The sequence below is a fragment of the Rissa tridactyla genome, chromosome 3 (assembly GCF_028500815.1).
Source record: "Rissa tridactyla isolate bRisTri1 chromosome 3, bRisTri1.patW.cur.20221130, whole genome shotgun sequence".
NCBI classification, from domain to species: Eukaryota; Metazoa; Chordata; class Aves; order Charadriiformes; family Laridae; genus Rissa; species Rissa tridactyla.
The window spans coordinates 44558646-44569421 of NC_071468.1; the positions used below are offsets into that span (position 1 = coordinate 44558646).

Here is a 10776-nt window from a genome sequence, read left to right on the forward strand (position 1 = left end):
CAAATGTAAAAATTATGTGACTCTTTCTTAACTTGAACACTCCTTAAAACAGTAAATGACGTTTTTACCATCCCAACTGTAACATCTCTTGCCTGCGAAGTATATCACTTTTGCATTTAATTAAGTCAAACAGCTTCATAGATGGCAGATCGTGCAGGATTCTACTTGGGACTCTGGAAAGAAAAACTTGTACTCTTGCCTATCTGTAGCTTACCCTAGGTCCTGCTTTATATTTATTCTGACATCTCTTGTCCTTTTCCCTATCACCTTGATTCTCTCCATTTTGTCATCGCTATCCCCTCTGCACTCAATAGTTCTGCTGGTTTTCTTCCTCTGCTCTCTCCAACCCTCTCACCAGAGCTAATCTAGGACGCCCATGTCTGCATCCCTCCTGTCATGCCATTTATCCCTGGCATAGCCAAGCCCTTTAGGTCTCTCCATCACCACACCCATTCCTAGGCCCATTTCTGTTCTCACAGATCACCGTTTCTATTGGTACCTCCTTCCTCACTGTCTTTGCAAGAGCCATTTTGCAAGAACTTGCAAGAACTTTGCAAGTTCTATCCCTAGAAAAAATGCAAAGGAAACTAACTCCTTGCCCCTTGTCATTGGAAGCTACAGGAAAAGTATGGTGCGCTTGTCTCTCGACACTTCTGGTTTTTATTTTGATCATAGCAAGATCGTAGGGTTTCTCCCTCCTGTTCCTATGACTTCCAAGTACTATGCATGCTATCTTAGCTAACGTATACTCAAATCCATTCCACGGCCTAAGTTTGTTTTTCAGTTCCATTCTATTAATTTGATCTACTTTTTCAAGAACTGTCACAGAGAAGGACAGAAAAGGAGACTGCAATAGGAACCTATTTTCAGGCAAAATGATTGTATGTTCGAGGAGAGAAGTCACTTACCTGTAACTTGTTTTCCCTAAAATACACTGCCTGTATTAATTTTCACACTAGGGAATATGAACTGTGCAGTCCCTATGTACATATCAAACAACTAATGTACAGCACCTGTACTCATGAAAAAGCACACCTATTAGCAATCAGTCTCCATAACTGTGAACTAAACACATAAATCCTAATCCAAAGAGTCACCCAGCATGCGTACCACGAGATGGAAGAACCTGCAGACTGCTGATCAACCTGATTTAAGCTGAACATGCAGAAGTCTGAGAACAGGGATTTTGCTCCCACGTGCGTAAAATGTCCTGCAGCCAGGACAACGCACTGTGCAGAAATGAAGTGGTAGGAGACGTGCCCCAATTTCCTTAAGAAGAAAATGTGGAATATGCCCAAGTGGGGCTCTGACAATCAGCTGGCTCTGGTTACTACTGACACTTCTTACTGACTTTTAAAATAGAGAGGCTGACCACAGCCTCAGGAGTCAGCTTGTAGGACACTTCCAATTCACGATTCAGTAGCCTGAAGCAATACAGCCCATCTGGTAGCATGCCAAGGCCCTTGAAAGATATTCATTAAAATTTAGATTAGCTATAAGCTTCCACTGTCTAACCATTTCCCTGAATAAAGATGAAATTTGGCATCATTCTTCTTTGCTAACGTAAAACAAAGTGGTGGAACTGCTCATTATTACAGGTACCTGGTGGTTCTTCATTTGCTAGGGAAACGTCACACGCATACACTTCTCAGTACCTGAAGAATAATGCAGTAGCACACAAATTGTGTTCTGCCAACAGTTACACACTTGAACTGTCTGACTGCAGAAGCAAACTTCTGAGCCAAGAAGAGAGATCTCAGCTTTATCAGGCCAGATAGTAAAGGTGGCTTCTTTGCCCAGTACTGGCTGTTTACCATGATTATCTCAAGGCAATTATCATCATGACTGGGGCATACACACTACAAAGCTCATAAGGTGTCATAAAATACAGCCAGTTGAATCCAGCCACATCTTTTCTAGATAGGGGAAGGTGCTCAACAGACCAGACTTCTTTTAGAAGAATCTATACACACTGCACTAAAGAAAACCTTTCAAGTTTTAGAACAGTCTGTGGCAGCTGCGGCATCAAACAACGCCTGTAAGTGACACCTAACACTAATCTGCAATGGTGTATCAAATTCCTGACTGCACAGCAGAAGCTCTGCAAACACTGGCAAGTACTTGAAGTTCTTGCAAGTTTACCTCAGTCAAACAGACATGACAGCTGAGCCTGAGCTTTCACAAAACAAGGAAAGACAGACGGACATCTGCAGTCCCAGATGCTGTTTTAAGGTTCTGCTGGTGCACAGGACATGTTTGAACAGTGGTCAGGGACAACAGTATTGTTTCAACGGTGTTCCATTGACAGCACAGAGCAGAAGTCACTGATGGGTACAGTGACACACAGTGAAACAATCAAAACTTCCTAACCAAGACCTTCTGAGGCTAAAAGGAATCTTGGTAATGCACTCCCTCCTTGCTAAACAGCCATCGCTTTTTCTTCATAGATGCTAAAATGATATTGACATCTTCCTGTATTTGAAGAGTTTGTTTGTGCTCTATGTAAGTCTGTGCTCTGTCATTCTTGAGGGAGAGAGAGTCTAATTTAATATAAACATGTTGTCTTTAGGGCAGGAACATAAATTTCATGCAAACAGTAACATCTGATTGGTCACACCTGCTGTCTGTAAACTTAAAAACACATCCATATGCAACCCTTAAAACTCAGTGAAGAAGGAAAAACTGAACACATGTAATGACTTTGCCAAGGTAACATGGCATTTCAGGACTACGCAAATATAGAAAAATCAAAGTTCCCACTGGAAGAATACTTAACACAAAGGGTGAAAAAAGGCCACAAAGATCTGAGAAGCAATTGCAATTCTGCTAGGCAGAAAACATCACAGAAACAAGCTTTACTATACTTCCCTCTGTTTCTCTGGCTTGCTGTGAAAGTTAAACATGGGGAAATGGATTACAATTTAATAGTCAATACTACCAGTAACAGTATCTGCTGAAATATCAAAATTCCTCTGGAAAGTGATCTGGGAAGAACAAAATGTATTCTTTAGCAGGGGGAGGGAGATGTGTTCCTTTCAATTATGACTCAAAGTACTCTAAAAGTGTGATGCAGCAGAATGTTACTCCCATCTTGTAAGGTAAGCAGAGAAGTATGTTACCTACTGTTGGGGAATCCACACATCTCTCCCAGAAAAATGGCAAGGATAAAACCAGCTGCTAAAATAGCAATGCCTGCGCAAACACCATGGATGAATGGAATACCCAAAACTGAGAGGAGGGCTAAGGAGGAAGATGACCCTTCCACCAGATTAAAATGGGGGGGGACCTGGGGACGGGATGGGTGGATGGGACGGGGACGTGTCTCCACTGGACAGGACGCATAAAAGAAGTTTGAACATCTGTAACTGTGGGGAGAAAGAAGAGTGTATCAGAGCAGCAGTCAAAACCTGGTTTGATGCCATCAAAACTCACCCCACAAGCAGCACACCCCTGCCCAGGTCAGACAGAGCTGCCTCCTGGTCAGATGCCAAGGTGAGCCTGTGCCCAGCAAGGACAGACATCATGGGGAGCAACAAATACACCCCACATCTCAGTGTACATGTGTGGCCTTGGGGGTGCTTTCTACCAGCATGTTAATAGACTGGAGGAAGTGGCACAGGGACACAGAAGCTGGAGCACCCATATCTCCCACTCGCATTCCCAGGGGAGGTGCGTGTGCTTGTAAGGCACATCTCCCAGGGGAGCACGTGCATGTAACTGTGTGAATGGGTTGCGGGATAAGAACTTATTTGAAATCATGTACATAAATTTTAACACTTTTAAGGCTTGATTACTCCTCATTTCTCTTGAAGGACTGTAGAACATAGCTTATTTTAATTACATGATACACTACTGCAACTGACAGCTAAAATAATAGCTTCCTCAGTTATTAGGAAACAGGACTTTATTATCAGGAAAAAAAATTCACAAAAATGCCACTAGAGTATGCATTGCCTTTTCCAGCTAATCCACAGCTGATGAACATACTCATGATGTCAGCATATTTTGAAGTATGGCTGTTTTTCTTCTTTGGTTCTCATATTCTTAAGAAGCTTAATTAGCACCACATAATATACGACCCAGATAAATGTACTGACATGAAACATAAAAGTTTAGGTCATATTGCTAAAAAACTTACTACAAAGACCACATACAGCTGTAAGCAGGCCTACTGATTTACCCAAGTAAGGACTACAAAGATGATCCTCTGGTAATGAGAATCTCGAGTTCAGTTTCATTTTTCTCTTATGATCTCATTTTCAATTGTCACTCTGAAAGATTTATTTTTTTTAAAAAAGCATTCTTTTCAAAATTACCTTAAAAAGAATTTTAAAATGTCCTTCCGTTGCATTTGTTTACAGTACTAGCTACTCCATCAGCTGCTTCTGCTTATCAGAATTCAGGGAGTGAGCAAAGTAGGCTTGTAAGCAAAGGATACTACTGATAAGGTTTGAGGAAAAAAAGATATAGAAATTTTATTTATTATGTATGTATATATATATTATATAGAGAAACATAATTTCCCCCACATACAGTAGTAGTAAAGAGGTGACATTTTAGGTTGTGGGGCGGTTGTTTTATTTTTAGCATCTTTTTGATAAAATAAGGTAACCATTTTTACTTACATTTGCCTACATCTTCACAATTGGTACATGAACTACAAACCAGTCTGCACACAGAAAGTTATGTCTGTGAGTCATGGCTGACTGCTAGAACTATTATTTATTCTCTTAGACTCCAGACGGACTTTCTCTGATTGGAACAAAGCAGAATACAAAGAACAGATATTGTAAGAACAACATATTTAAAGATCACTGCGTTTAAATTTGTTATGGGTATATGTAGTTTCACTCAAAAAGTTGATTCTTACAACAACAGTTGAGATCACTATCTGAGATCTCATCTCCTGGGAGCACACTAATGGTTGCTAGAAAAGCAAGAGTCTATACACATGTATATAAATATTATACACACATAAATGTAAAGCACTCAAGTTTCTGAAAAAACATCCACAACACATTCAATTGCTTCTTCTGTCCAGAGAGATTCAGAATGGCCAGCCAATTGCTTTTATTATTTCTCCTACAGCAGAATATAACTAGCTTCAACTTGGAAACTGCTTCAATTAAATTCAAAGCATTTGAGAAGCAACTTCTGCTAATACATTCATTCAGAAGACATGGTTGCGCTGAGACCATAATTTCCAATTCTTTAGCTAAGAAAAACCCAGCAACGTTGAATTTTTTTCTTGCATTAAGTGTGCTTATCCTCCTTAAGCATTATTATTATTATTATTAGATACAACAGAAAAAAATATCCAGTCCTCACAGGTGGGATTTTTTTCCCCTTTATTTATTTTTCTAAAGAACAGATTTTGTTTTATCATCTTATTTTCTGATAATAAGGTCTCTAGGGCTTCTACCTTACACAAATGTAGAAGTTAAGAAGATCCAGACTAAGAATTCCAATTTGCACTACTGAGCATAGTCTACTCCTTTCCTGTTTTTGCCTGTTTGGCTACAGAAAAGATTTCAAAGTAGCTACTTTTAAATTTTGAATTATTTAATAGATAAATTCTTCCGCTGATTTAGTCTGAGGCCAAACGGCTCTAGTTGCTAGCTGGAGAACAACATTGATTTGAACCGATAATGAAGTATCTTCTTTAACAAGCCCTGAACTGCTGTCAGGTGTCAGTACAAATACAGCATCCTCCTTTGCTACCTCAGGGAATTACATTTATCTCCAGAAGACCTTTTGGCAGATACAACACTAGACCTACTTTCCCCACAATATAGAAATAATCATTTTACTATCTCTCTTTTTTTTTCCCTATGTAGCATTTTACAGCAACTGTTCTAAATCCCTTCCATATCATATTCCTATATTCAGACAGCAGAAAGTGAGAAGACTCATCTGCTCATAAAAATGAAAACGATCACAATTTTCACAAGCTGAAAACACATGCTCAAAGGTTAGTAAACACATGCACTGTTACTACATGCTTTTAATGATTCTTTTGGAGGAAATTCTGATAACATTTTCTCTGTTGAATCATCCACTGAGAGCATGTACAAATACACCACTTCTGGCTCTGGAAAAGTCTTTGAACTATGACTAGCTAAAACTAGTGAGACTCTGGGAAACTGTCACAATGTACTTTTCTTGTTCTTTTACACTTCTACAGTCATCTGCTCATAGCCAATGTCAGAGGCAGGAAACTAAGCAAGACAAATCTTTGGACTGACTTCATCCAGCAATTCTTACAACTTTCATTGACATGCAAGTTGAAAAAAGAAGATGATTTGCTTATCCTCTCATTGATAGCTTCGACTTTCTCAAGATAATTAACATGAGGGATTAATTTCAGAGAAAAGTCTCCTTACATTTTCCAACAAACCAAAGCAAACACACATACAAAAGCAAGACCACAGACAACTAATTTATTTTCTTGTTTTGTCACTTTCTTTCATGTTTTCAAATGTCTTCCATTAATTCTGAGTGCTTGCTGTCACAAGAGTTGTTTTATATTAGATTCATTTCATGAATGACCACTTCAACAGTTTGGAACAGACTGTAATCAAACTGCCCTTTTACAGTTGTTACCAGCCTCGGAAAGCAAGAGGTGGAAAAAGACCTAGAAATGTCCATTTCATCTCATTAACATAAGACTGGCAGTGATAGAGTGGTCAAAACACACATCCGTGTAATGTCACGTCCTTCCTCCAAAAGGTGCCAGTAGAAAATAGTTGAGAAAAATATGATAACAGGGCAAGTATTTTAATGATAGAGCCACCAAATATTCTCTCATCCTTCACCACTTCAATGCTCAGGAACTTACTGAGCTAGCAGCCCTCAGTATTTAGGAAAAGTGACTTTTCCTCTATGAATTTGTCTACTTATTTTTTTTAACTTGCAAACTTTTAGCTGCTGCAGTGTCCTCTTACATGGAAATCAACAGCTTGTTGCTGTTAGCATCAACCCTAGAGTCCTGTATCCCCCAATTTCAAACATGTTAAAGGCTCAAGTCTTTAAACTTAAATGTAATGCATATATATACTTTTAAAAAACTCATACGGCTACACTGTGTTTTGCATGTATTAAATGCAAGTGAATAAACTTAACAATTTCTCAGTGATACAAATATAATCCAAATCATTACCAGGAACTTGGTATTTTCCGTTAACAAGATACGTGCAAGTCATCTGAAGTCCAAACCTAAACTATATTTGAGACAATTAATATAGACCAATATTTCACTTCAGAATTACTTAAGGAAGCTAAGCTGGACATACTGATTTCCTTACTAAAGTAGAAAGTCTAAACCTACTAAAGGTAACATTAATAACATCCGAAAGTCACATTTTATTACATACCTCTGAAAACATGATTTGTATTTTCTAAGTATTTACCATACTCTAACCCTGTAACTGGATTAATAACAATGCAACAGCCTTTATGGCATAGCTAGTCACAGCCAGATGTATTATCTTTTTAATATCAGACAACTGATAACAAAAGGGTTTGGCCTAAAAATTGCAAAAAGGCGTCTTCCCACGGCCATCTTGTCATTGTCAATACGCGTGATGTGCCACACTGTGAATTAACTCACCTGCACTTAAAATACTGTGTCCCTTCATAGGTACCGTCATGCTTTCCTCTCTGAGGATCATCCCATTCCACGCCAAGCCAAATGCCTGAAAAATATAGCAGATGATAGATTTTCAAATTTATGGCATCATAGCCATAGAAAACATGGTTGGAAAGAACCTCTGAAGTTCATCTAGCCTAACGCTCTTTCTCAAAGCAGGAGGTTATCACCAGCACTAAAACAGGTTAGCCAGGTAAGTCTTTACCTAGCCAGATCTTGAAAATCTCCAAAGAGAGAAAGATTCCCAACTTATCTGGGCAGCCTATTCCAGCGCTGCATTACTTCCGTAGAGAAAAAGATTCTCCTGCTGTCCAATTTGAACATTTCCAGAGACAGTTTGTGGCCGTTGTCCCTTATTACATAATCTAATCCTAGTAAGAAGAATTTGGCTCTGTCATCTTCGTAACCATCTGTCAAACAGCTGCAGGCAGCTATTAGATGCTGCTTAATCTTCTCTTCACCACACTAACCAACCCCAGATCCCTCAACCTCTCTTCACAACACACACACGTGGGTCTATGCCCTCGACCATGTTGGCAGCCCTCCACTGGATCCTCCTGAGTTTATCCACATCCCTCTTGAATTGGGATGGTCCCAAATCAGATACATTATTCCAAGCATAACCTTATCAAGAATCACAGCCCCCAGAGGGGGCTAACAGCTTCCTTTGATTTGTTTGCCATGTTCATCATTCTAAGGTAACCCAGTACAACACATATCGTGCTTGTGACAAGAGCTCACTGTTAGCTCATATTCATGACAATATCCACCTTAACTCCCAACTCCTTTACAACAGACCCTGTGAGTTGCTAGTGCTTCCCAGCCTGTACTGACACATGGGTTTATTTCACACTACATGTGGAAATTTATCCTTCTAGAATCTCTTAGGCCCAAACCTAAAGTTCATAAAGCTTGCTCTGGATTGCAATTCTACTTTTTGTCACATCAGGGAGTTGAGAGGGAACACTGTTCGTAATCTGAGAAACTGATGATTATGTTAAACAATACAGACCCCAGCATTTATTTCTCTGGTACTCGTGCGTTACCAGATACCAAGTCATTGATTACCACTTTTCCACTTGACAGACTTGCAGACTTTCGACCCACTTAACAGTCCATTCATCCGGCTTGTATTTCTCCAGCTTCCAAATAAGATTCTTTATAGAGACACTGTTAAAAGACTTATTAAAGTCAAGGAATATTACATCCCCCATTCTCCCTTTGTCCACATTCCCAGTCATATCATCACAGAAGGTAATTAGGTTTGCCAAGCACAACTTGTTCTTCTTTACAAGTACCAAGTATTCCAAACTACCACCTTCTCCTTCATAGGCTTGAAAATGGACTCCCAGGGAACATGCTACATGATCTTTCCAGGAACTGAAGTGAGGCTGATGAGTCTACAGTTCCCTGTTCATCCTTCTTGCCTCTTCTACAACTGTATGCAAGGCTAGTCTTCTTCCAAGCATCAGCAATCTCCCCACCCTGTCACCACAATTTTTCAAAGGGGACATAGTGCTCTCACAATCAGACTGATCTTTCAGCAAGCAGGGCTGAGTCTTATTTGACCCCATGCATTTGAATATGTTATCAAAGGAGCACCTAGTTTGTTGATCTGCTGCTGCTGCCTGACTCCCTCCTTCCCAGACTATGCCAGTACACAGAAATCAGACTGTTCACGAAAACTAGTGGAAAAAGGAAAGTATTAAGATCTTTCCGCTGTAAGAAAAAGCATAACCAGTTTCAACCAAAAGTACTTCTTACGCTCCTTTTGACAACTATAACTTCTAAAAAAACCCAACAACTTGTCTGGGTTAGAAGTTGCCATATTTACATAGGAACGATGAGGAAAAAAACTACTTGTAAATTGCCACATTCTATTTGACAAATATATATATATATTTTTTAATTAAGAGAGGCATAATTAGGACTCTGAATGTAAGTTTACTACTGCGATGTTTACCTGCTGTAGGAGAAACGCTGCCAACGTAGCGCACGGTTCCGTACTCCGTGCCACACAAGAGCCTTCGATCCAGCGCATCGGAAGGCACCCAGGCAGCCATCCCGGGACGGCCGAAGCCCGAGTTACTCGCAGGCCTGCGGAGACAGAAGCGACACCCTCAACACACACAGGTCACCGCCTTCATTCCCCCCCTCCCCGAGCTGCCTTTTCACCGCCCAGCAGCACGCTGGACCCCCGAAGCTACGGCCTGCCCTCCCAGCGCTGCCGCCGGCCGCTCCCACATACCCCCAGCACTCCCCCGCCCCGCTGCCGCTGCCAGAGCGACCCCCATGAGGGAGCAGCCTCCTCTGGCGGCGCTTTCCACCGCCCTCTCGGCCGGGGGCGAAGCGGCGGCAGGCAGCTCACGCACTGGGCGGGAGGAAGTAGAGGAGGAGGAGGAGGAGGAGGAGGAGGAGGAGGAAGAGGAGGAGGAGGAGCCGCCCCGGGCCGGTCCCACACACCGGTCCCTCTCCGCACCCGCGCCTGGGGACCAACCACCACTACCAACGGCTCCAAGCACAACCGGCCCCACCGACCCCTCTTCCGTCCTGCGCGGATTGACAGCTGTCGCCCCGCCCCGGCTAGCCTACCGGCGCGCTCCCATTGGCTCTGAGGCCCCAGCACCGCCCTAGCTTGTCCGCTATTGGCCTACCCCCATCTTCGACCCCGCTCAAGTCACGGGCAACGGATGCGGGGCGTGGCCGCTGTAGAGCTTTCTGGGTAGTGCAGTTCGCCGAGGCCGCCACGCCGCGCGGACCCGCGGTCCCTGGACTACAACTCCCAAGATGCAGCGGGGCGAGAAGAGCGCGCTCTGATTGGGCGACCAGGACATGAAGGCCGCCCGCGGCGGGGCTGGGAGGCGTGGCTGCGCAGTGCGACCTCCCCCGGCGGGGCGTCCCGGCCGGTACCGGCCCGGCTGGGCCGCTATGGGGAATCAAACCGCCCGTTTGCTCGACTCCACTAACGCCGGTGAAATCCGACTGGCTTAACGTGCATTTTTCCGCCTAACTGCAAGCCGTGCGTTGAGCAAGGGCGGCCAGGCGGCAGCTGAAGGCTGGGCCGCTCCCCCGGCAGACGGCGCCTAAGGAGAAGATGGGCGTCCCGGGGAGCGGCAGCGAGTTCCCCA

The 10776-nt window shown here is 42.6% G+C and overlaps 1 protein-coding gene across 13 annotated transcripts in view; it reads right to left on the bottom strand.

Moving 5' to 3' along the window:
• The window catches only part of TBCE (tubulin folding cofactor E), a 53153-nt gene that overhangs the window by 17119 nt on the left and 25258 nt on the right, over positions 1 to 10776 (bottom strand). For 4 of the 13 annotated variants that reach the window (XM_054196077.1, XM_054196076.1, XM_054196063.1 and 1 more), the window contains exons 1-3: positions 10241 to 10295; positions 9612 to 9745; positions 7610 to 7694 (exon numbers count right to left, since the gene is read on the bottom strand). In XM_054196077.1, coding sequence (XP_054052052.1) covers positions 7610 to 7694; positions 9612 to 9745; positions 10241 to 10254 — 233 coding nt within the window. In that variant the 5' untranslated portion in view covers positions 10255 to 10295. The other 9 variants (XM_054196071.1, XM_054196066.1, XM_054196073.1 and 6 more) reach the window with 9 other exon arrangements.